Source organism: Chiloscyllium punctatum, chromosome 14, assembly GCF_047496795.1.
Source record: "Chiloscyllium punctatum isolate Juve2018m chromosome 14, sChiPun1.3, whole genome shotgun sequence".
In the NCBI taxonomy this organism is placed as follows: domain Eukaryota; kingdom Metazoa; phylum Chordata; class Chondrichthyes; order Orectolobiformes; family Hemiscylliidae; genus Chiloscyllium; species Chiloscyllium punctatum.
Genome location: NC_092752.1, coordinates 40,946,670 through 40,973,539, shown reverse-complemented (window position 1 = coordinate 40,973,539; position 26,870 = coordinate 40,946,670). Strand labels below are relative to the sequence as shown.

The 26,870-nt window shown below is 40.5% G+C and overlaps 2 protein-coding genes and 1 non-coding gene across 7 annotated transcripts in view; 2 read left to right on the top strand and 1 right to left on the bottom strand.

Moving 5' to 3' along the window:
* Positions 1–204: 204 nt before the first annotated feature.
* Positions 205–26,870, bottom strand: part of gtf2e2 (general transcription factor IIE, polypeptide 2, beta) — a 57,402-nt gene continuing 30,736 nt past the window's right edge. For all 3 annotated transcript variants that reach the window (XM_072584228.1, XM_072584229.1, XM_072584230.1), the window contains exons 3-8: positions 13,461–13,546; positions 4,043–4,150; positions 3,392–3,574; positions 2,503–2,596; positions 1,529–1,644; positions 205–659 (exon numbers count right to left, since the gene is read on the bottom strand). In XM_072584228.1, the coding sequence (XP_072440329.1) occupies positions 543–659; positions 1,529–1,644; positions 2,503–2,596; positions 3,392–3,574; positions 4,043–4,150; positions 13,461–13,546 (704 nt within the window). In that variant the 3' untranslated portion in view covers positions 205–542. The remainder of the gene's footprint in view (positions 660–1,528; positions 1,645–2,502; positions 2,597–3,391; positions 3,575–4,042; positions 4,151–13,460; positions 13,547–26,870) is intronic.
* On the top strand, positions 11,411–11,492 carry trnal-gag (transfer RNA leucine (anticodon GAG)). The gene has a single exon. It is a non-coding gene; the product is annotated as a tRNA-Leu (tRNA).
* On the top strand, positions 18,189–25,339 carry smim18 (small integral membrane protein 18). 3 transcript variants are annotated; one of them, XM_072584232.1, is made up of 3 exons: positions 18,189–18,480; positions 22,229–22,303; positions 24,929–25,339. In XM_072584232.1, the coding sequence occupies exon 3, from the start codon at positions 24,978–24,980 to the stop codon at positions 25,281–25,283; it is 306 nt and encodes a 101-aa protein (XP_072440333.1). In that variant the 5' UTR covers positions 18,189–18,480; positions 22,229–22,303; positions 24,929–24,977; the 3' UTR covers positions 25,284–25,339. The 3 variants fall into 3 exon arrangements, with proteins under 3 accessions (XP_072440333.1, XP_072440332.1, XP_072440334.1); XM_072584231.1 differs by lacking the exon at positions 22,229–22,303 and having other exon boundaries at positions 18,191–18,480; XM_072584233.1 differs by lacking the exons at positions 18,189–18,480; positions 22,229–22,303 and adding an exon at positions 22,413–22,644.

Genomic DNA, 26,870 nt, shown 5'->3' with positions numbered 1-26,870 from the left:
CTTAACCAACTAAAGAAAATAGATATTAGTTGGAAATTTTCTGAGAAGCACAGTTACTCCACTACCTAATGTACAAACAGGAGACTCCCAAATTTCTGTGAATTTACAGTTGTGAAATGGGAGTGGGGTTTCCAACTGGTCTGTGTAGCACTGTGTGGGGCACTCATCGATTACAAGAGACGCTGGACATCAACTGTTAAACAATTCTAAAGGATCTTGTTTACTATTTATTGTATAATGTTCCTAGAATCACTCGAGAACTTAAAGGAAGTTGTAAATATATGATGCAGACATCACATTTTACTGAGCAAAAAAACCGACCAAAAAACACAACCTCAATTTGTTGCCTTCCTCCTATTGGTTAATGACTGAAATTGTGCAAAACCAGAATACAATCTTTAAATCAGCCATTACAGAGAGCACAAGTAACTGACAAAAGGAAACTGTAAAAAACGTTGTGCTCAGTATTCCAGTGCTGGACATCAACTGCAGTTTTTTTTGCTGTATCAGTCAATCCTCCCTTTACTTCCTCGTTGAGGTCATTAGTCTTTGCTGGATACTCCTTCAGTATAATCCTCCAGTATTCCTGCCAGATGGTCATTGCGTGTCTTGAATTTTCTTCTCTGAGAAGCAGGTTTTTTCCTCTTCTGAACACATACCTAACGTAAATATACATATTTTAGAAATAATATGCAAACTTTTGCTCCTGCTGGCAAATGCTTGAAAGGAACATTATCCCTTTCTAGTGATAGGTGATTAACAATGGCTCTAAACCTACAGATTGGCCCACAGAAGCAGTGAACAGGAAGAGAGTGGGGAGGGATAATTGAGAGAAAGTGACAAGAGATGCAAAGGGGAGGAGATGAAGAGGAGTGGGCAGAAGAAAGGGAGCATTTGGAAGAGGAAGAGTGAGAAATCTCTAAATGGTGATAATATTGATTTAGCAATTCTCTGGCAGATATGGCTGGACCAAATAAGGCCCTGCTCTTGTCCGTTAGAAATATTCACTACTCTTCTGCCCATTCCCTTTTCATCCTGGAATGCAAAGGTAACTTCTCACTTCTAACTTTTGCAGATCTCCTTACAAACAATCTTTCTCATCCATACTTGCTTCTAACCAATAAGTATGACGTAACATTGACTTCATGCACTCAGATTAAAACCATCCTCTGTTTATTTTCTCCCTTCCCCAAGTCCACTATGCCAATCTTCCTCTCAGCCTCCATCTGCTTCAACTTGGGACTTGCACTGTTCTTTACTTTCTTTCAGAGCCTATTGCATCCTCCCCACTCATCTCATAATTACTTCTAGTGTTCTCACAAGCATCTTTCTTTGGAACTTCATATTTCTCATGTTGCCCCTTCGTTACAATATCTGAAAACTGTGTTACTTTTCACTGGTTCACTGGTGACACCCAGCTTTACCACAATATTGACCCTCTCAGAGTTAGCCCTTCAAACCTGCTATTCAATAAGATTTTGGTTGATCTGTTGTGGTCTCAACCTGTCTGTCCCCCACATGTACGTACCACCTTCTTTGGTCCTGTCTCCTGCATTGAGGAAATGCCCTGCTTTTTCAAATACTCCTCAATCTTCTCTTCATCCATTGAATCCACTGGAATACTTCTCCATAGCTTCTGAAATTCTGCACAAGAATAAAAACTTAATTATAATTAATGGTTATGAAACAAAACTTTAGATGTTACTGAAAAAGGCGCGTTTTGTTTGGCAAATCATATCAAATAGCATATCACTTTGTCTGTCCACAAGATACTGACTATACCCAAACCAGCCTATGCTCACAAAACTCTCAACACAATGTCCAACATTAGATGGGATTCCGTAAATGGACATTTGTTACATAATTCTACTGGAAGCTGTACATAATTATCTAAAAGGTCCTGCTCTTTGCAGACAGAAAGAATATGTACACACATTGAACTCACCAAAACTACTGACCACCATTCTTTGGTTCATTACTTGAGTAGTCAGAGTTAAACTGCCTTTATTAAAATTTAAAGAAAGCTTGCCAGTTGTCATTAATTGTTGAATTCTTCACAAGTATACCAGTTAGAGCTCACTTCTCAACCAATTAGCAATTTCCTCTAAACAATATAAATGTTGAAAAAAAAGAGGTTTCAACAAAAGTATTTTTTTTCAGTAATATCCAAGGACTAGAGGGCGCAGCCACAGAATGAAGAGATAATCCTTTAAAATTGAGATGGGGAAGAATTTCTTCAACAACAGGGTGGTTAATCTGTGAAACCAAAGATGTCCTGTGGATGCCAAGGCATTGAGTGTATTTAAGACAAACATAGATAGCTCTTGATTGGTGAGGGGAATCAAAGGTTGCAGAAAGAAGGCAGGGGAATGGGGCTAGGAAACATACCTGTCACAACCAAACAGCAGAGCAGACTCAGTGGGCCAGCTGGCTTAATTCTGCTCCTATATCTTATGAACAGCTACTGTAATGAAGCTGACCAAGTTACTGAAAAATGCTCACCTTCGTCCATTGTGAATTGGCAGGTCCTGTCATTATAGAAGAGGATCTTCTTCTTGTCTGGTCTTGTCACAAAAATAATTTGATCCCCTAATACCTAGAATATACACAATTCCAGATTATGCTTTACTATAGTGAAAAATGTTTTGAAAACATATATGCTAGTAGACCTATGTTTATTTTGAGTGATTATATAGTGCTTGTTGTCGAGGTGATATTGAATTAACTAGAGGAACTGATGAAGGAGATCTTAAAATAGTAAATCCATCATTAAATGCCAAATGAGGAGATCCTGTGCAGCCCTCAAAAAGTGGGAAATGTGGAGCATGTAATGGATGAATTAGGATGCATCAGAAATTTCCTGATAGGTTTGAAGATGCAGTGACTTTGTTACATGTCAGCCTTCACGCCATGTTGTGGCAGGTTGCTACTTGTAACAAATTTACATGCTAAAATACTTATTAGCATAAAACCTTTTTACTTAAATCCTACTTTGAAGAAAAAGATATGATCCACGAGAATCCTGTGGCACCTGGTCCATATATATTTAAAGCTGGCATGCAAACAGTTGATTTGGTGCAAGTGTCCCTGAGGTGTCCAGCTTTTCTTAAGCTCTGTAGAGGTAGAAGATTACTAGGAGTTTGCATCAAGGATCGAGACTGCTGAAGACAAATCAGGTTCAACTATGAGGTTGAAGGGAGGACACAGTATGTGGTGGGACCATGAGGGAGTAGAAGGACCTGACATCTTTCGTGTGGAGACAGTCAAAGTAAGAAAATGTTGGGTTTGAAGGGCAAGATCAGTAATGCCCACACGAGAGTCCAATCTCAGGGTGTTGGCAAACAGAGAGAATGTCCAATCACAGGGGATGTTGATTTGTTTAAACAATTACCTTTATAGCTTTCTGTGCATTTGGTAGGCCTTCCTCTATATCTTCCAAGAGGATTCCTCCCAAACCTCGTTGATCATGCTTGTCCAAAAGCCTCAGAAGAGCCTTTTTATCTTTTAAGTTGTATTTGGGTTTGAAGGCATATTTTCCATCTGTTACATCAATTTTTGGGTTGCTCGTCAATGCCTGAGGAAAATTAAACAGATATTATTAAAAATTTTCGGGAAAACACATTTTACTGTGGAAATTTAGAAATTGGCATTTTTGCCCAGAGTATTAGTGATGCTACTGATTGTGTGTTAAGTGTTCAGCTGCAAAGTAGAGTCAAACCAGTAATGGCCAAATAAGCCATTTAATACCTAAATCAGTATTTTTATTACAGATTCATATACATAATCTATATATATATATATAGATTATGTATAGAACCCAAATTTCCAAATAACAATATTGTGAACCTTACATAACTGTCAATTGATCATAAATTGGTTCAGGTCATGAGAGGTGCACTACAAATTCAAGTTCTTGTTCCTTTTCTCCTTTTTGCATATAACATTGAACTATACACTTCGCCACATCAGTAAAGGTCCTAGTCCACCCGTTCTTAGGTACATGGACGTATTTTGTCAAATAGTAGTTATATAAATGTCTCACCTCAGTCATCAACCATTGTTTTTGTCTCATGCCGATATCCAAGAGTTTAGTCTCATCTAGAATTTCATCCAGTGTCAGTGGATGGGTATCTCCACGCTGGTGGCGGGTCTGCACAAAATTGGTAAAGTTTAAATTCAATATAAATGCATAGAATCCATATGGCAATCGGACACTTGGCCCAACAGATCTGTGACATTTACCTACCACTTGAGAAAATAGTCCTGATCACAGTCCTGAACTGCCTTCTCAAAAAAAAAGTGTTCAAAGTTCTATTTTTGTTGGTGTCCTACAATAAGTGCTTTTAAAGCATGAAATCTTGTTGAATTATCCTGTCAGTCAGTCACTGGAAGTTTGAGAATCTTTATTGATTGCTGTTTGGACTTGACTCACATCAAGTCCTGATCTCCTATCAACCTTCTGCTTAATAACCTGTATTTACTCTTGGTCAACAAAGTGAACTTTAAAATTTGCATTCTTTGAGCCTCTCCACAGCCTCAGCACAGCCCCACAAACCTTTGAGAAATTAGTGTTCTTCTAATTCTGGTTGCTTGTGTATAATTGACTTTAATAGATTCCTGCCTTCATTTGCTTAGGTCCCAAGCATTCAACTCCTGCCTTTCTCTTTCCTCCTAAATGATGACCCTTATAACTTATCTCTTTTACAAAGTTTGAAGTCAGCTGACTTAACATCTCCTTGTGGGGCTTGGATTTAAGCTTTGTTCTATAATGCTTCAGTGAAGCATCCTGAAATATTTTATTTATATTCATAGAGTGCCTTTAGTCTAAGTTGTAATGGTTGTTGAAGTATGCCTAAAGAAAAAAATGGAAATTAGATTGAAAGCTGCCCATACAAAAAATAGATGCTGAGAACTAGCTATTCGAAGATCTTTCTAAATCAGATTTTAAAAAATCAAAGAAGCATCCTGCTAGCCTAAAGAAGATTAATGAATGAAGTCAAAGCTGCCTAATTAAAGCTACTTAAAAAAAAACCAAGACTGGAGTCCCTAATGAGCCACACCACTGATAAGGGGATATGAAACCCAGTTTATCAAAAGTGCTGTGTTTTGTAACAGGAGTTATGGAACCATTAAAAATATAGCAGACAGACTTCCAATAGTTTCCCTTCAAATCATACCAGCTGAGGGAGAATTATAGTCCATAACTTCTTTGTGTTGGCTTGACTAGATTGTCTGTATCACGCAAAAAGTATGAATTTTCTGGAGGACTATGTAAACTTTTGTCCCCTGGTTACTGATAATCAGAACTTGCCAAAAATCATTTCAATTGGTATCATATGAGCATCAGCAAACATGTTCTTACAGAATCATGCAGAACAAAAATAGACCCTTCGGTCCAACCTGTTCATGCCAACCATAATCCCAAACTTAACTAGTCCCTCCTGCCTGCGCTTGGCTGATATCCTTCCAAACATTTCTTATTCATGTACTTAACTAAACATATTTTAAACATTGTAACTGTACCCACATCCACCACTTCCTCTGGAAGTTCATTCCACACATGAACCACACTGTGTTTCTCCTCTCACCTTAAAAATATGCCCCCAGTCATGAAATCTTGTCAGTCGAGCAAAGGGCCTATTTTAGATGTGATGTCAGGTATGTAGGTCATATTTAAAGATTGGCAGATCATATCAAACAGCATGTCTCTTTGGTAGTACCCAACCAGCATGTACTTGCAAAACTTACAACATTGTGCGTCACATAAGTTGTAATTAATTGTGATTCAGTGGACACATATTGGCTAACATGTGCATGGAAGTACACCGATAAAAATTTAGGACTGTCAGTCAGGCTTGCATGTACTAGAAACTACATAAATTAATCAATAAGTTCAGTTCTCCAGTTCTGAAGAAGCCATGCCAGTCTTGAAATGTAAACTCTATTTCTCTCCACAGATGCTGCTAGGCCTGGTGTGTTTCTTCAGTATAACTATCTTGCATGACTTGTCCTGTATTTTCTACAAGATTTCAAAGACAATTATATGGTGCTTATGGCAGAATGGCTTTCAATTTTCAAAAACCAGCTACGTGCCCCAATTTTTCCTGCCACTGCATAGCAGATTTATCAGAGGGCTTCCTAATGTCTTGTTAGAAAGGTGAGCTTAGTTGGGATAGGCTGCAATGGATCACTTTGTTGTGGATTAGGAACTCTGGTTTGTCTTGGTCATGTAATTTCTTAATCAGTGAAGTCACTTTCATTTGTTGGACTCCAAGAGCCGTATACTGTGAAAACTCCAGCTGCTCTGGCTAGGGTCATATGGTGGGTCCAGCATGTACTGAATTTTCCGCCTGTCCTGGGCTAGCTTGTCAGAGCTCATTTGATAGGATTTTTGTTTATTGGCAAGGATTATCCCATATCCCTTCATGGATTGTTTGACGGGTAAACCCAAACTGACCCCTTTGGACTTCTTTCAATTTCCAGAGCAGGCTAGCCACATCCTCCAAATGCTCTTTGGTCAGGTCGGCTAACCATGCATTTATGATTAAGATTCTGGTGTGCATCAAGTTTGCAGCTGGGGGTTCAAATTAGAAAGCTTTCAGTATCGTCCCTCCTTAACAGAAACTTCCTGACTATCCTCAAGTGTGGGTACCTTCTGATAGAGCTTAGTCAATTGGTGAGGGCTCGAGTTTAAAATGGGTTTTAACTATATTTGAATTCCCTGTTCTGTATCACAAGTGTGAAGGTGTTTGGGCTACCAGTTTTCCCTCACTTATTACCTCGTGTGGTTCCCAACCTCTCTCATTTCATTTGGGACACTACTGCCCTCCGGTGACTGTCCAGATCCTGCTTCACTACCATGCAGCTCACCAACTTAGTGTGTCTCTCTCCAAATCTGCATAACTTTCTGGGACATTGCCTGTTTGCCCTTCAAAATTGGAAAAATTGTATTAGCTAACCAGTCCTTGTTGTGGAACTAATCATGTTGACAGTATAGCATGAATTAAAAGTAGATAATGTCAAAATCTGTTTGACCAAGGATACAGGCACGAGCAATAGCTCGGAAAGCACAGAAAAAGGGAAGGATTTATAGATAAAGAACTTGACATGATATGAGGTATTTCATACAGGATAATCTAGTCACGATAATATAAATCCACACTGAAAAAGTGGAAGGTTTTGACAGAAAGTCAGTGCTGTAACCAGTGGAGAGAAATTCCTAAGAATGGAAACGTGCTCGCTTATCTCACACACTTGGCTTGTTCGAGTAGTTAAGGGCACCAAGAAGGAAAAGCAGTTCAAACATCAGCTTCCTGTCAAATACGAGCTAATACTCACTACATGTTATGGTCAAAAGCTTTGATATTATAATTTAACCACAATTTGCTATCCTAGTGCCGTTTCTGAAAATCGGTACCGCTGGGAGTCGTTTTAAATCCAGAATGACCTCCCCCAGTGTTTAATAATGTGATCATGAAGAATGTGGTTGACTTTGGCATAATGATTATTTACCATCCAAGATTATATCATTGCTTTCCAAGGAAGTCTATTAGTTTTAAATTCTATTAGTTCTAAAATATGGAAAAGGATAGACCAGATCTAAAAACTGAAGTTCTAAATTGGAGGAAGGCCAATTTTGATGGTATTAGGCAAGAACTCTCAAAAGCTGATTGGGTGCAGATGTTCAAAGGTAAAGGGACAGCTGGAAAATGGGAAGCCTTCAGAAATGAGACAATGAGTGTCCAGTGAAAGTATATTCCTGTCAGGGTGAAAGGAAAGGCTGGTAGGTATAGGGAATGCTGGATGACTAAAGAAATTCAGGGTTTGGTTAAGAAAAAGAAGGAAGCATACGTCAGGTACAGACAGGATAGATCAAGTGAATCCTTAAAAGAATATAAAGGAAGTAGGAGTATAATTAAGAGGGAAATCAGGAGGGCAAAAAGGGGACATGAGGTAGCTTTGGCAAATAGAGTGAAGGAGAATCCAAAGGGTTTTTACGAATACATTAAAGACAAAAGGGTAACTAGGGAGAGAATAGGGCTCCTCAAAGATCAGCAAGGTGGTCTTTGTGTGGAGCCGCAGGAGATGGGGCACATACTAAACAAGTATTTTGCATCAGTACTTATTGTGGAAAAGGACATGGAAGACCTAGAATGTAGGGAAATAATTGGTGACATCTTGAAAAATGTCCATATTACAGAGGAGGAAGTACTGGATGTCTTGAAATGCATAAAAGTGGATAAATCCCCAGGAGTTGAACTCTGTACCCTAGAACTCTGTGGGAAGCTAGAGAAGTGATTGCTGGGCTTCTTGTTGAGATATTTGTATTATCGATAGTCACAGGTGAGGTGCTGGAAGACTGGAGGTTGGCTAACAGGATGCCACTGTTTAAGAAGGGTGGTAAGGACAAGCCAGGGAAATACAGACCAGTGAGCCTGATGTTGGTGGTGGGCAAGATGTTGGAGGGAATCCTGAGGGACAGGATTTACATGTATTTGGAAAGACAAGGACTGATTTGGGAAATCATGTCTCACAAACTTGATTGAGTTTTTTTGAAGAAGTAACAAAGAGGATTGATGAGGCCAGAGCGGGTAGATGTGATCTATATGGACTTCAGTAAGGTGTGGGACAAGGTTCCCCATGGGAGACTGATTAACAAGGTTAGATCTCACGGAATACAGGGAGAACTAGCCATTTGGATAACAGAACTGGCTCAAAAGGTAGAAGACAGAGGGTGGTGGTGGAGGGTTGTTTTTCAGACTGGAGGCCTATGACCAGTGGAATTCCACAAGGATCAGTACTGGGTCCTCTACTTTTCGTCATTTCTTTAATTAATTTGGATGTGAGCATAAGAGTTAGTAAGTTTGTTGATGACACCAAAATTGGAGGTGTAGTGGACAGCGAAAAAGGTTAACTCAGATCACAACGGGATCTTGATCAGATGGGCCAATGGACTGAGAAGTGGCAGATGGAGTTTAATTTAGATAAATGTGAGATGCTGCATTTTGGGAAAGAAAATCTTAGCAGATCCTTGGGAGTGTGCTGAACAAAGAGACCTTAGAGTAGTGCAGGTTCATAGCTCCTTGAAAGTGGAGTCGCAGGTAGATAGGATAGTGAAGGTGGCGTTTGGTACGCTTTCCTTTATTGGTCAGAATATTGAGTACAGGAGTTGGGAGGTCATGTTGCGGCTGTACAGGACATTGGTAAGGCCACTGTTGGAATATTGTGTGAAATTCTGGTCTACTTCCCATCGGAAAGATGTGAAACTTGAAGGGGTTCAGAAAAGATTTACAAGGATGTTGCCAGGGTTTGAGGATTTGAGCTATTGGGAGAGGTTGAATAGACTAGGGAGGCTGAGGGGTGACCTTATAGAGAGTTATAAAATCATGAGGGGCATGGATAGGATAAATAGACAAAGTCTTTTCCCTGGGCTAGGAGAGTCCAGAACTAGAGGGCTTAGGTTTAGGGTGAGAGGGGAAAGATACAAAAGAGACCTAAGGGGCAACATTTTTAGGATTAGGGTGATTTGTGTATGGAATGAGCTGCCAGAGGAAGCAGTGGAGGCTAGTACAACTGCAACATTTAAAAGCTATCTGGGACTAGATTGGGTTGGGATATCTGGTCAGCATGGACAAGTTAGACCAAGGATCTGTTTCTGTACTGTACATCTCTATGAATTATTCATTTTGAGATATTTATCCATCCTCGGATATCAAAGCAAATGATAACAGACACTCTTCTAACCCATGTTATTGTGGAAACCTCTTTGATTGGTCGCAAGCTACTATTGAATATGACTGGGAATAATCATTTAGTACATTATCTTGTTCTCTCTTTTAGTTCATCCTCGTTTACGATCTTAAAGAACATTAGTTTAAGTTTCTGTTCCTTTTACTTGAGCAGGATAGAAAGCAGTTTGGTGAATAATTGACTGCATCAGACATTTAGTAACAAAAGAAAGTTCCTTTAATTCACAGTATTTGCATTTTTTATGTTTATTAAAGATTACTTTTCTTGCTAAATTTCAGTAAACCTATTGAGACATTGATAAGTTATGCCTATAAAAGAGACAAAGAAAAATTGCCAGAAAAGTTAAAGAGAAAATGGCATAAAAGTTAGAAACTTTATGCAAATTAACAAATGATGCCTGCCACTGCCACCCTAAATGCTGCATCACGGTACCCACTTCTCCTCTCTCTTCCACAATCTGGATAATGGCCCACACATTTTTAGGTCACTGATTGAAAAAGAAGCAAACCTTTCCTTAGGTTTTTTTAAAACCAGGTTAATTGCCTGAAAAGGTTTTACCATTAAGCTCCTAAAAAACTTACATTTATGCACCACTGTTTCCATAAAACCAGGGGACAACCAAAAGCGTTATCAAAGAGATGGACCATAAGGAAGAAAAGGCATGTTTGGTGGGAGAGCCAGAGTGCCTTGATGGCTGAAGGCCGTCATTGACTGTGTTTCAAAGGAAGACGCACAGAAAGTGGTGCCAGAACAAGTCAAGGCAGGAGAAAGGATTGTGGAAGAGTAGGAGACAGTGAGGTCTGCAGATGCTGGAGATCAGAGTTGTGAGGGTGTTGCTGAAAAAGCACAGCAGGTCAGGCTGTATCTGAGGAGCAGGAAAATCAACGTTTCAGGCCGGAGCCCTTCAAGAGGAAGACTATTCAGGAAAGGAAAAAAAAGCAATAGATTTACATGCAGAAACTAAGTGTTGAAGAAAGGGTAGAAACTAGAACATTGGATTGCTGGGTGAAAATACAAGCCATATCTGGAGATATTCTAGCCACAGTTCAATATGTAAGAGTGCAAATAATCAAGGGTAATCCTACTGAACCACCCAAAGAGTAGTCATTGGAGGTGAATGGTGAAATAACAGGTACACAATCCCTTATCTGAAACACTCAGGACCAGCTAGTTTTCGGAATTTTTCGAATTTCCGAATAAGTGACAGTTTGACGGTGAAATTTTAAAAAATTCTTGCCAAATAGCAGATTCACTGTAACTACTCCAGGCCCTGAGACAGAATTGAGGCCTGCCAGTGCGTTGCATCTGAGTGACATGCATCGAGTGGGCGTGGAGTTGGGTTAACTGATTGCACGCCAAACAACCGTGTTAATAAGAAAAAATCTTCATGAGCAAACCTTCAAGATTTCAGAGCTTTTTGGATTTTAGAAAAAGGGTTGTCTATCTGTACTTATGGTCTAGAAAAACAAAGAATGGAGAATACACCCTAGCATCACAGGAGAGTTGTGTGATTTGATTAGTGCCATTTAAAATCGCCCATAGGTTAGGTGCGTTAGTCAGAGGGAAATGGGTCTGGGTGGGTTACTCTTCAGAGGGTTGATGTGGGCTTGTTTGGCTGAAGGGCCTGCTCCCCACTGTAGGGAACCTAATCTAATAGTCTGGTAGTGTGGCCGAGCGGTCTAAGGTGCTGGATCGAGGTTCCAGTCTCAAAAGAGGCATGGGTTCGAATCCCACCGCTGTCATTTCTGCCGATCAACTCTAACACTGCAGCATGTTAAAATGGTGTGTTGAGCACCGCTGTGTTTATGTGGGCAGCACAGTGGCATGGTGGTTACCACTGCTGCCTCACAGTGCCAGAGACCTGGGTTCAATTCCCGCCTCAGGCAATTGTCTGTGTGGAGTTTGCACATTCTCCCTGTGTCTGCATGGGTTTCCTCCAGGTGCTCCGGTTTTCTCCCACAGTCCAAAAATGTTAGGTTAGGTGAATTGGCCATGCTAAATTTCCCGTAGTGTTAGGTGAAGGGGTGAAGGTAGGGGAATTGATCTGGGTGGGTTGCTCTTCGGAGGGTTGGTGTGGACATGTTGGGCCGAAGGGTCTGTTTCCACACTGTTAAGTAATCTAATCTAAATCTTGGGACAGGAAGAAAAGGAATCTGAATGGAGATGCAGTCAAAACATAAGATCACATCTCATTCAGGAATTTTACAGAAAGGAAGTTAGGTATAGACAGTAGCTTGTAAGGATGAAGAGGAATTACTTTGAGGAATATGTCAATAATAGAAACTTTGAAAGCGAAAGAAACAATATCTGATGAAAGATAACCATTTATAATGTCATCAGCATGGCACAAGAAAATTGGGAGAGAATCAGAGAAGGCAAATGAACAGTCTTACAAAACGAATTGTCCATGATCTTCTTTCATCTGTGACAGTGCAGGAGGAGTTTAGGGAGATGATTTGGTAGTAGAGAAAAGGAGCCAGAAAGCATCTTTACTAAAATTGCCAACTGCTGAAAGCAAAGAGGCATGTAGCCTGCCAGGACTTCTTATGAGTCAAGAGATGTTGTGCTAGAAAAACACAGCAGGTCAGACAGCAGCTGAAGAGGAGAGTCAATTTTTCAGGCATAAGCCCTTCATCAGGAATGTGAGGAGGAAGGGGGCTGAGAGATAAAAATGGTGTGGGGATGGGGCTGGGGGCAGGTAGGTGGGAAGGCTGTTGGTGATTGGGGGGGATGAGGGGGGGGTAATTGTTACAGATTAGATTCCCTTACAGTGTGGAAACAGGCCTTCTGGCCCAACAAGTCCACACTGACCCTCTGAACAGTAAACCACCCAGACCCTCTGACTAACTTACCTGACACTATGTAATTTAGCATAGCCAATTCACCTGACCTGCACAGCTTTGGATGGTAGGGAGGGTGCAGCAGACAGGTGGGAAGATGGACAAGTCAGGGTCAAGAGGATGATGCCAAGTTGGAGGGTTGGATCTGGGATGAGGTGAGGGGTGTGGAGGTTTGGAAACGAATGAAATTGACGTTGATGCTGGGTTCTGGAGCGGAAGATGAAGCGTTCTTCCTCCAGTTGTAAGGTGGCTTTGAGTTGCCCAGGATATCTGTGACTGCTGGTAAATTAGTTGTGCAACAGATACAAGCAAGTTTATCCAACTTAAAGTTGAGTTAGTTGCAAGCCATTCAGGAAGATCAGAGTAAAGGTTTTGCTGGGAACAGAATATCAAAAGGTAGCTGGCAAGGGATTAGTTCAGCTAATTGACACTGTAGTTACAAATTATATTTGCAATGTCAAATTCCAGGTAGCTGGGATTCAGGTAGTTCAGTTATAACTAGTCTGGAAAAGTTTTATCTGATGAAAACTTTTCCTACACCAATTATGTAGTGATTGTAAGGAGGTCAGCTAGGTGGACTTCATAGGAGTTCCCTGATTGCACCAGGTTATCAGCCCCAATCAGGGAGCCCTGGTTGATAGATACAAAACAGGTGTCAGAGGTTTTGCTCACAAAGAGTTGGCTCTGAGAAAGCTCTGACAAGGTCTGTGTGTGTAAATAAAGGGGAACCTGGTGATGGGATACTGGCTTCTGTGGAATTGTTTCAACATCAACAAAAATATGAAAATTTAAAACTATTCACTGTGTATTTTAAGCAAAGTTATGAAGGCTAATTACTAGTTCAAGCAGAAAAATATGGAAGCCGTTTACCTTCATGTAGTTAACTATTTTAGCAAGCACTCCAAATTTGTATCCAGCACTCCCTGGAAGTGCTTTATAGGCAAAGGATCCATTTTCTGTAAACAATAGAGTTTATTATAAGAAGTGTTTTTCAAAAAGTAAAAGACATAAAAACAATGCTAGCATTCTTCTAAGTGATTTCAATCAATCTGTTCAAACACGTTATGATACAGCTCCAGGGGCAGGTCATACTGAAGCCTTGACCTTTTAACCCATAGATACACAGTCACATCACTGTGCCACAGATCTCCCCCAAACTTATGCTGATCAATTTGTCTGAATGTTATGAAATATTGGTATCATGGGTGTGACATTACCATGGTTTCTCCAGTCACCATTCTTCTACCTTGCTAATTTCTAAACCTAAATGCAAAATTTATTCTATTAGCGCTCTCCTGTGATTTATTGTCCACCTACATTTGTTGTCCATTCCAAGCTCCCGACTTGAACTGTTGTATTTCAGTAGATATATTCACAGTGTTGTTCAGAACGAAGAGTGTTTCACGTTTTTGCCCCTTTGTGCCAGGGAAGTCTATAGACTGGACCTGTGTATGGATTGGAGGGCAGCTAACGTAACCTCACTATTTAAAGTAAAAGAGATGAGAAAACAGGGAATTATGGACTGATTAGCCTGACGTTGGTAGGATGGAAAATGATAAGAGTCCATTGTAAAAGATTTAATAGCGTTTGATATTTGGAAAACAGTGACAGGATAGGGCAGAGTCAGCAAGGATTTATGAAAGGGAAATCTACTGTGGATCAGTGGTTAGCAGTGCTGTTCAGTGCCAGGGACCCACGTTTGATTCCAGCTTTGGGTGACTGTTTGTGTGGAATTTACACATTCTGCTCACGTTTCTGCTGGCTGTTCTGGTTTCCTCCCATGGTCCAAAGATCTGCAGATTAGGTGGATTGGCCAAGCTAAAGTGCTCATAATGTCCATGTGTAGGTTTTGTGGTTGGCTAAGATAAATGCAGGGTTATGAGGATAAGCGGGGGGGCTGTAAGGTGGGCTGCTCTTTGGACGGTTGGTACAGACTCCATGGCTGAATGGCTTCTTTCTGCACTAGAGGGACTGTACGATTCTTTGATACTGGAATTTTGAGATGTAAGTAATAGAGTTGATAAGTGGGAACCAGTAGATATGGTTATCTTGGTACTTTGAGAAAGCTTTCAATAACATCCTACAAAGCACATGGGATAGTATAATGAAAAGGATGGGTGGCAGACAGGAAACAGTAGGAAGAAATGGATCAGAGTGGCAGCAAGCAAGGTGTTGCAGGAATTAGTGCTTGGACCCCAGCTATTCATGATCTATAGGAATGATTTAGATGAAGGAACTAAATAGAATATCTCCAGGTTTGCAGAGGACACAAGTTGGGTGTAAAGGTGAACTGTGAGGAGGATGCAGATGTGCTTCAGAGTAATTTGAAAAAGTTGAGTGCATGGGCAAATCCATGGACAAACAAGTTTAATGGGGATAAATGCGAAGTTATCAACTTTGGTAACAAAAGCAGGAAGACAGATTATCTGAATGGCAACAGATTAGGAAAGGGTGGAGGTGCAATGATACCTGGGTGCTCTTTTACACTGATTGTTGAAAGTAAGCAACGCGATGCAACCAGCAGCAAAGGCAAATGCATCTTGGCTGCCAAAGCAAGAGGATTCAAATGCAGGAGCAGGAATGTCTTGCTATAGTTGTACAGCACCTTGGTGAGTATTATATGCAGTTTTGGGATGCCTACCTGAAGAAAGATGTTCTGGCTACGAAGGGAATGTGATGCAAGTTTACAAGGCTGATTCCTGGGATGGTCAGCTGACATATGTTCAGAGACTGGACTGACTGGAGTTTCAAAGGATGAGGGAGGGATCTCAGAAACTTGACTTGACAGGGTAAACACGGGAAAGATGCCCCCAATGATCAAGAAGTTGTGAACCCAGATCACAGTCTAAGATTATGTGTAGATCATTTAGGATTGAAGAGGAGAAATATCTTCACCTAGAGGCTGTGGAATTCTCTGCCAGAAAAAACAGTGCAGGCCAAAACATTGAATGATTTTAATATACAGACAGACACAATTCTTAGGACTCAAAGAATCAAACGTTAGGGGCTGAAAGTGGAATGTGGGACGGAGTTGGATGATTCACCTTGATCATACTGAATGGCAGAGCAGGCTCAAAAGGCTGAATTGCCTACCCTTAGTCTTATTTTCTATGTTGTAAGTTCTGGGCACCATATCTAAAGAAGCATATACAGGGGAACCTCGATTATCCGAAGGAGATGGGCGGGCACTATTTCGTTCGGATAATCAATTATTCAGTTAATCGATTAAATGCCTTTCCTCTGGGGCTCGGAGTTTTTAAAGTCTGCTCCCAGTTCAGGAGCCTGCAGCTGCACAGCACGTGAGACCCCACCCCAACCCCATCCAACACCACCCCCAACAACGTCCCCTGCACCCAACCCCACCCCCCAAACCAATCCAACACCACCCCCACCTCAACCCAGTCCAATACTGTCCCCGCCCCCAACCCCGCTCCCCCACCCCCCCCCCCCCCCCCTCTCCGGGGCAGCCGGACTGTACACCAACAAGGCTGCTGCAGCTGCTGTCTTTGTGGGGTAAGTCTCTAAATAGAACACACACAACTTTTTACTGCAACTTTTTCATAGGTTCCACGTTTGCCCTGTACAGAACAACGTTGGAGAGATTACCTGGGGACGGGGGAAGGGGGTGTGGTTTATGATACACCCCTCTGTAGAGCTCCAGGGAAAGTGTTGGGGGAGAGAGGGCAGCAGTCAATCATTTGGAGATGGTGCCTGTTTAATCACTGTAAACAAAAGACGCGATCACTGTTGGAAACATTACTTTGATGTAATGTTTCTATCGGGACCTCAAGATCTCCTTCGGATAATCCAATTTTTGGATGATTAGTATTCGGATAATCGAGGTTCCTCTGGATTGACCTTGAAGGGAGTGCAAATAGGTTTACCAATGTGACACTGGACTTCAAAGGTTAAATTATGAGCAGAGATAGAGGGAAAAGGGTGCAAAGGCCTGATATTCCAGAGTAGTCTGTTTCACTGCAATGGTGGAGAGACCTCCTAATTTGTTACTCAATTCCCTTAAGAAAAATAGGCCAACATTCCATTTCTTTTCTTTTTACTAACTGACTTGAATACTGGCTTTTTGTGATTCGCACACTAGAAGCCTAAAATCCCTCTGTCGGACTTCTTACAGCCTTTCTCAATTTAAATAATGTTCAGCTCTTTTATTCCTTCTGCAAAAAGTGCATAACCTCATATCCCCCACATTATACTCCATCTACCAAGACTGTGCCCACTCAATCTGAATATACTCCTTTATAGACTCCTTGTGTCAACCTTAGTCCTTGCCTTCCTATCTGTCATCCTTCCATCATCTATTTATATATATTGTAAATTCTCATGTCCCCAGCACTGTTCCCTAAGGCACTCCACTAATTATAGGTTGCCATTCTGAAAATATACCCACCCCAACTTCTTGACCCTGATTTTGTCTGCTTTAGTTATTCAATCCTCTAAACTGGGCAATATATTACCCAAACATAATGGGTTCTTATCTTGTTAAGTAGTCTTTTTGCAGAATCTTATTGCATACCTTTTGGAAATCCAAATATGTTACATCTACTGGCTTCTCGATATCTATATTGCTTGTAACCTTGTCAAAGAACTGTTACAAATCTGTCAGGCATGATTTCCCCTTTGTGAAGCCATGCTTACTCTGCTGGATCACATTATGTGTTTCTAAATGCTCTGTAATGGCATCTTTTGCCACAGACTCTAATATTTTCCTCATGGATCAAATCCGAGAATTCCATCTCAAACGATATTGAGTCTACCTATAGCACATGTACTGTAATGTTCTGAGCCAGCAGCTCACCATCACCTTCTCGGCCAATTAGGGATAAGTAATAACTGCTGGTCCCGTCAGCGTTACCCAACATCCCACAAGTAAATTAAAAAAAACTATGATTGTAGTCTCTTGAATTAAGAAAACTATGGGATGATTCAATCAGAGTTTTCCTTTATGGGAATAATACCATGAAATGACAGATGGTATTTCCGCTGATTGGTCATAATTTAAAAATGAGTGAGTATAGTCTAAAACTTAGAACCAATGGGTGGCACGGGAGCCCAGTGGTTAGCACTGCTGCCTCAGCACCAGGGTCCCAGGTTCGATTCCAGCCTCAGGTGACTGTCTGTGTGGAGTTTGCACATTCTCCCAGTGTCTGCGTGGGTTTCCTCGGGCGCTCCGGTTTCCTCCCACAGTCCAAAAATGTACAGGTCAGATGAATTGGCCATGCTAAATTGCCCATAGTGTTCAGTGCATTAGTCAGAGGGAAATGGGTCTGGGTGGGTTGCTCTTCGGAGGGTCGGTGTGGACTTGCTGGGCCGAAGGGCCTGTTTCCACCCTGTAGGGAATCTAATCAGACCATTTAAGAATGAAATTGGCAAAGATTTTTACCGACAGTAAATGGTAGAATTTTGGACTACTCTTCCTATCAAAAGCAATTAATGTTAGATCAATTTTTCACTTTAAATGTTGGATAGGTCACAGCTCATGCATGATCACACAGGTGGGCGAGCATAGATAAGTGACTAAAAAGCCTCTTCTAGAGCAAGAGTACGAAAGTATGTATCCGAGAATTATAACAGATGCAACACATCAAACAGAAAAACAAGGAATAGGCATACAAGTGAAGCAGATGAGATGAAGGAACATACAGAACAAACGTAGCAGAGACTGGTAGAAGAAAAATGAAGCTTTCTAACCTGAAGAATATACATTTTTAAAAACATATTGCAAAAGTCTATATAAATTAAAGAAACACCATTCCTGGCCAATAAGAGACAGGATCCACCTTCCGAGTCATCAACACCAGGCTATGAGAATTACAGAGCACATTACAATATTTCCTATTACAAGAACACCCTACAGCTCCTCTTGCCAGAAAAGGTATGTGTTCTTTTTCCTAATTCCTAATTTGTTGAGAAGCTGATAGTTAAAAAGTATTTTTACATTTGAGCAAGAGAAAGGTGTGTAAAGGATTCATCTGTTTGAAGCTCTTGTGTCAGCATGAAACCTTGTGAAATCATCCGAACCCTGCCTTGGTTTTTATTAACAACAGGCCTGTAGCTCCTTTCCGTTGACTTACATATCGAGGAAGTGAATAATTCATTTTTAGTATCTGTGATTAACAGCATCACAAATAAAATGAACAAAAAAAGTGAATACTGCTCATTTTAAACTTTCTATTGAAAGCAACAATATATAACAAAACGGCTGGTTTTGACCTTTAAAAATGACAGTATGTGAAATACTGCTGCTTCGGGTTCTGCAGTATAATCTGCAGAATTGCTGAAATGGAACAGTTCACATGAACAAAGGCACCAGATTGGGATTTGCAGCTGCAAGATGATTCAATACAAAATTATACTGCAAAAATTAACACATGAAAGGGTCTTATGTTATTTTAATAGCAGTGTTCGCCTATTTAAAATATGGGTTAAATGTCTTAAATACCGTGCACATACATTCCTAATACTGTTTCAATATTAAATTTAGAATGCTCAAGACATTATATTATAAGACACTAAGGGATTCAAGGGATATGGAAACAATGTGAAGGTTTAGCAGAAATAGATGAGCAGGCATGATCTTACTGAATGGCACAGCACACTCAGGACGACCTATTTCTCTTAAATCTTAAAGCTTTACAAACAAAAAAAAATCAAAAAATGCATCCAGTTCTAAGTGTTTGATGACAGTTTGCTGAAATTTGATAAATTTCAAGAAACACTCAGTCATAGAGTCATACAGATATACAACACGGAAACAAATCCTTCGGCCCAACTCGTCCATGGTGACCAAATATCCTTAATTAATCTAGTTCCATTTGCCAGCACTTGGCCCATATTCCTCTAAATCCTTCCTATTCATATACCCGTCCAGACACCTTTTAAATACTGTAATTGCACCAGCTTCCATCATTTCCTCTGGCAGCTCACTCCATACACGTACCACCCTCTGTGTGAAAAAGTTGCCCCTTAGGTCCCTTTTATATCTTTCCTCTCTCACCCTAAACCTATGCCCTCTAATTCTAGACTCCCCCACCCCAGGGAAAAGATCTTGTCTATTTGCCCCATCCATGCCCCTCATGCTTTTATAAACCTCTATAAGGTCACCCCTCAGCCTCCAACACTCCAGAGAAAACAGCCCCAGACTATTTAGCCTCTCCCTATAGCTCAAATATTCCAAACCTGGCAACATCCTTGTAAATCTTTTCTGAACCCTTTCAAGTTTCACAACATCCTTCTGATAGGAACTTTCAAGGAACTATGAATCTGCACTCCAAGGTCTCTTTGTTCAGCAACATTCCCCAGGAACCTACCATTAAGTGCAAAACCTGCTCTGATTTGCGTTTCCAAAATGCAGCACCTCGCATTTATCTGAATTAAACTCCATATACCACTTCTCAGCCCACTGGCCCATCTGATCAAGATCCCATTGTAATCTGAGATAACCTTCTTCGCTGTCCACTACACTTCCAATTTTGGTGTCATCTGCAAACTTACTAACTACACCTCCTATTTTGATATCCAAATCATTTATATAAATGATGAAAAGTAGTTGATCCAGCACCGATCCTTGTGGCACACCACTGGTCACAAGCCTCCAGTCTGAAAAGCAACCCTCCACCACCACTCTCTGTCTTCTACCTTTGAGCCAATTCGATATCTAAATGGCTAGCTCTCGCTGTATTCCCGATGATCTGACCCTGCTAACCAGTCCCCCATGAGGAACCTTGTTGAATGCCTTACTGAAGTCCATATGGATCACGACAACTGCTCTGCCTGCACCAATCCTCTTTGTTGCTTCTTCAAAAAAACTCAATGAAGTTCATGAGATGTGATTTCCCACGCACAAAGCCATGTTGACTACCCCTAATCAGTCCTTGCCTTTCCAAATACATATAAATAGTGTCCTTCAGAATTCCCTGCAACAACTTGCCTACCACCAATGTGAGGCTCACTAGTCTATAGTTCCCTGGCTTTTCCTTACCACCTTTCCTTAATAGTGGCACCACATTAGCCAACTTCCAGTCTTCCGCACCTCACCTGTGACTATCGATGATACAAATATCTCAGCAAGGGGCCCAGCAATCACTTCCTTAGCTTCCCACAGAGTTCTAGGGTACAGCTGAACAAGTCCTGGTGATTTATCCACTTTTATGCATTTCAAGACATCCAGCACCTCCTTTTCTGTAATATGGACATTTTTCAAGATTTCATCATCTATTTCCCTACATTCTGAATCTTCCATGTCCTTCTCCATAGTAAATACTGATACAATATACTCTTTTAGTATCTTCCCCCTCAGCTCCACACGTAGACTGCCTTCCTGATCTTTGAGGGGCCCTATTCTCTCCCTAGTTACCCTTTTGTCCTTAATGTATTTATAAAGATCTTTTGGATTCCCCTTAACCCTATTTGCCAAAGCTATCTCAAGTGCCCCTATTTGCCCTCTTGACTTTCCTCTCCAGTACACTCCTACTGCCTTTATACACTAAGGATTCACTCGATCTCTCCTGTCTATATGCTTTCTTTTTTTTTTCTTCACCAATCCCTCAATTTCTTTAGTCATCCAGTATTCTCTATACCTACCAGCCTTCCCTTTCACCCTAACAGAAATATACTTCTCTGGACCCTAGTTATCTCATTGTTGAAGGCTTCCCATTTTCCAGCCGTCCCTTTACCTGCGAACATCTACCCCCAATAGCTTTTGAAGCTTCTTGCCTAATACCGTCAAAATTAGCCTTCCTCCAATTTAGGACTTCAACTTTTAGATCTGGACTATCCTTTTTCATGTTAAAGAAATCATTATAGTTTTTTTTGCCTTGAAGCAAAGTAAGCTTTAGCTCTAAATAGACACAGTGTTGGAAACAAGCATTAACTCAGGGATGAGTATTATTCACTACACAGAAATAGGGAAGTAGGTGGATAGAGCACCATGCAGTCTTATGATCGTAAGAATTCAGAACGAGTAGGTCATTCAGCCCCTTGAGCCTGTTTCACCATTCAACAGGACCGTGGTTGATCTAACATATCATGTTCATATTCCTGAATTTTCCCCCAATAACCCTCGATTCCCCTTCTGATTAAGGGCCTCACTCAGAATTATCAGGCAGGAGAGACTTGCTCCCAACGTGCAGCACATCTGGTTCTACAGACTGATTAGATTAGATTTTTAGATTACATTACAGTGTGGAAACAGGCCCGTCAGCCCAACAAGTCCACACCGACCCGCTGAAGCCTACCCCTGCCCTACATTTACCCATTACCTAACACTACGGGCAATGTAGCATGGCCAATTCACCTGACCTGCACATCTTTGTGACTGTGGGAGGAAACCAGAGCACCCAGAGGAAACCCACGCAGACACTGGGAGAACGTGCAAACTCCACACAGTCAGTCGCCTGAGGCAGGAATTGAACCCGGGTCTCTGGCGCTGTGAGGCAGCAGTGCTAACCACTGTGCCACCCGTGCTGCTCAGTGAAGTGACGTATTGAATGGGGGAGGAAGAGGGCTCTTTTCAAGACGTCTATCATCACTCAGATGACTTTTAATTTTCCAACATCTTCCCCATTCACCCTACTGATTGTCCAAATATTGTCTTATACTCCTATTTTGCTTATTCCACCCAGGCCTTCTGCAGTATTAACAGTGGCCACCATTCCTGAAGGCTCTGCTGATCGTGCAAAGGTGCCAAATACGGAATGGTTAGTAGCAATAAGACAGGGAATTTCTTCATGGACACCAGTGGAAATTATACCATACAGTAATTAAAGGTCAATTGACTGGAATATTATTGTGGGGTGAACTATTTAACTGTAGGCAGGCTTGTACCTGATATTTATGCCAGAGCTCACTTATGGGGAGCTCATCCTCAGCTTATAATTCAGACCTGGAAGAGGACAATTATTTATATTATCATCTAGCATGGTATTGTTACCAGCATCAACAAACTTTCAACTTTAAATTGCAAAAAGGAAAAATGGTAAGTGTTGGAAATCTATCGAAACACAGCAAGCCAATCAGTATCATACCAAAACATAAAAAGGTAAGTCAAGATATACTGCGCATGGCTTTCATCTGGTTTGTGGTGATTTCTACTACACTTAGTTTTGTAATTTGCATCATCAACTTAATCAGACTTTAATGAGGGTGTCAGAATGAACAAGTCTGGTTGGACATATTCTATAAAGTATCAGTCAATGAACTCATTCACCATTGCACTTTGTTTGCCTTCAACTATAAATGGGAAGAATTCTTATCCAACTGAATGATCCTTCACTGCCAGTATAAATAACATTTCCAGTATTTTTAAAACAAATAAAGTGCTCATAAACAGCTCTTCCAATGCAATGGTAACATTTAAACTATGAGGCTTAGGTTCAAGTTCTCTCTCCTCCAGAGGTGTGTGAAAGGTTGGTTTGAAAATATCTAGATGTGCTTGAAGAAATTGAAAATAAACATTTTCCTTCTCCCAAGTATTTTCATAAAACTGATCTTTCTCCTATAGCAGACATCCAAATATAAAATTAAACTCACCTAAACGTATGAACTCTCATGTTGAAAGCAGGTCCACGAGGCAACAGATTTCTGACTCTCTGGCGCTGGGCATACCTATCGCCTCAGTGTCCTAAATATGATATTCTGTTATTATGTGCTGCTGTCACTTAAGCAAGGACTTCCTTTGCACTAGAATTACTACCTGTTCCACTTGACACAGCAGTGGAAAGGAATTCTCTATCAAACATATGTGGAATTCTTGCTGTGAAGGACAGCATTTTACTAACATTTTATCGAAGGGCTCTGAGAATAAGGTTACAATGATGAAGAGCAGAGCCCCAATTTTTGCTTGTAGGTGTAAATTATGCAGTCACCCAAGATAGGATGGCAATTAGGTCTTCTGTATATACATATTGTCACTACAAAACAAATGTAAATTTTCCTCTCTCAAAATGTTCTTTATCATCTTTATGTGCTCTTTATCAAACATCAATATTTTCAGATACATTATTGTGTAAACTTTGAAGAAATGTTCACAAAGGGTTAAATATTTTAAATAGAGGAAGAAATTCTGATGTCATTAATGATGCTGTCCAATGTTGAGTTAGGTGGGAGCTTTAAATTCTTTTGGAAGAAAAAACTATTTTAATTGTAATAATGATGTGAACATTCATTCATATGGTACACCACTTGTCACATTTTCCAGTCACAGTACCTATCCTGAAACACTAATCTAAGTATGTGCTTTCTCTGTATGTGTCTTATTCTCCATTCAGCTTTTGTTTCAAAAACAAATTATTTCATGCCTTGTGGTCATTGTTCAGATTTTTCATCTGCTTGTGCTTATGCAACTACCTGTGCTCTTTGTAGCTACTGACAAGGTGTACTCTGCTCCACCTGTCTCAGGTCAGGTTTTACTCATACATCATCTACGTTCATCCAGTCTTTCCACTTCATTCTCTCCAAACTCCTTAGTTCCAACAACTGAACTAACACTTCCTTCATGTGAAGGATAGATATTCTTGCCCTAATTTGGGAACCAGCCATTTAGCCTATAATTTGACCAAGATTCTACTGGGAGTAGTCTGGGAATGGACTGAGTAATGATTGGCAGGTTATACTGAGCCAATTCCTTCTATCACTTCGCATATAATTGGGATTAGGTTGACAGGACAGCTAACGGGTTGGTTTGGAGTTGACCCTTCTAAATTATCAAGACATTTCACACATCAATTAGATGGCGGTGTTGTAGCTGCACAGTAGTCGTCTGATTAAAGGCATGGCTAGTTCAGGAGGGCAGCTATTACGTTGGATTGTCATTGGAATATGTAGCCTTTGCTGCGTCGAGGATATGCAACCATTTCTTGACAACAAATTCAATTAAATTAAAATGGCCATCTGTGCTGGAGAGGATTCAGGAAGAGGTCAAGAGAGATCATTCATGCAGCTCATTTGGCTAAATGAATACTGTTAGGAATGTTTCACTATAGTCTTTTGCACTCAGGTTAGGCCTCACTATCCTTGAAAATGGGAACTTCCATGAATCTACAACCTCCCCTTCAGTGTTTAATGTCCAGCTTTATCCATGATTGCAGCAGGACTTTAAATTGATAGCAGAATTGTTTGAATGTCAAAACCATACCACTCCTTCCATTTACCAAACATATAGCTATTTACTGGGGCAGCATTTCATTTTTAGGTATATGCCTTTCATGTTCATTTACATTACTTTATGAACTAGGGTTGCTCATAGTGATGGAGGAATGAGATATATGCAAAGCTACAGCACCAAAATAATTAATACCCAGTACATTTCTATCTTTTTTTTCCAGGTGCATATTTCTGATTTGAAGACCATCTCTGGAACATCCATTTCTAAAAATGGCAGCTAATAACTTTAGTCAAACTTGGTTCGTGATCAATGATGCCACATCTATAAATCAAGACACTGAATTTCAAGTTCAGCAGATGCAGCTGTTTCATGATAGCTGGAAGATTGCTTTCTTTCTTATTTTGCTGCTTTTTGTTCTTACTGTAATTAGCCTGGTTTTATTAGCATTTCTTCACGAGCTGCTTCTTTGCTGCTTTTGTACAAAGAGCAAAAGTTTAGAAATTCTGGACAATGAACCCCATGCTGCAAGAATTGTGATGAGTACTATGAAAAGACATAAAATTGAAATGGTATAGAAAATGATTTATCATGACAGACAAATCAAAATAAATCAAACCATTTCAGATGGAAATTTATTGCCATTTGATATCAAAACAAATGAAAAAATCTTCAGCACAGGATTAGTCATTGAGAATTTGGTAAAATAGTCAGCAAAGTAAACTAGATTAGAGTCTTGCTAACAAAGAAAATAATCTTCAAATACAAAAGGTGACTTAAAGGAAGTAATGTTTTATTAATCTGATTCCAGAGCGCCTGAATTAAAAGGAGAGCTCTGAGGTTTATTTACAACAGCGATACAGATCCATTCATTCAGTTAATAATGTGGAAACCGCTCAAAGATACTAGTGTGAATGGGGTTGAGGGAGGCAGTTGTCCCAAAAAAAAAGGACAATGGCATGAATCTTCAGATCTGGGTCAGAATCCTTATTTTCAATCCAGATCAGAAAAAAAAAATTGTCCACTGACCTTCGGAGGAGTTTCCTAAGTGAAGCACTGAGCCAGAGTCATCCCAGCCAAATCAGTCCAGTTCCGTTCAGGAATTCACTCATTGAATCTGAAACTACATGCTCTTTTTCAGCAATAACCATCATATTCCACATTTAAAAGGTCCAAAGTCACTTTGACTTATACTTACATCTCTCAAGAGATGAGGCAGTAAAAGGACCCAGGGCCCAATAGATATAGGGGACCAGAGTGCTAGATGCACAAGGAGAAGTGGACAGCAGGCAAATAGGCAGGCAATGGTGCTTAGAATAGGTTAGAGGCTGTTGTGGAGCTAAAGTAGGTTTGGTTGGGGAAGTTCATGAGAATCTGGGGTAGGGTTGGTGAGAGTATGAGGTGGAGGGTCAATGGAGTGTCAGGTATACACGAAGACAAGATAGGGTCAAGTGAATTTTATGGTTAGTCAGGAGTTAGGACTGGTTTTTAATCTCCCTAACCTTTCCTTATTAAATACTCAGTTAAGTGAGATTGAACCCTCCAAAGTCTCAGACTCAAACACAGTTGTGTTTTTCTAGACGGTTCCTGGCACTGGGTAATTGGCCATCCAGAAATTTCAATTTCTTACCTGCTCTGACTTATTCGGAACTCCATACCCACAGAACAATGTGCTTGACTCCGAACTGCCCTCAGTAGTGGCTTCACAAGATCAAGAGAAATTAGAGATGGGCATCAAATTCTGGCCATGCTAGTGACATTCAATTCCATGAATGAAGTAAACAAAAAATTAAAGATAACGAAGCAGCCAAGAATTTTGAATTGGACGATCTATTTCTAATTGGAGGATATTTAAACAGCAAGAGATTTCTTTCAGTTAGAGATTCTAGGTAAATATCTGGATTGGTACCTATTGTGATTTGGCAAGGCACATGAGTTCACACATCCTCAGTGAGCTAATATAGATCTTAAGCTCAAGTTCCTGTGTATGTCTAGAAGGGACAAGGCAATCAATGTATTTCTCTCTACACTGAAGCCTCTTCTTGGACATATGCTGATCATATCTGCTTGCAATCCCAATTAAAGTAAATGATCACTGACAGCAAACAACAATAGCACAAAGATTGTTTGCCATGGCAACAATTCTGTCTAATATCAGTCGTGAT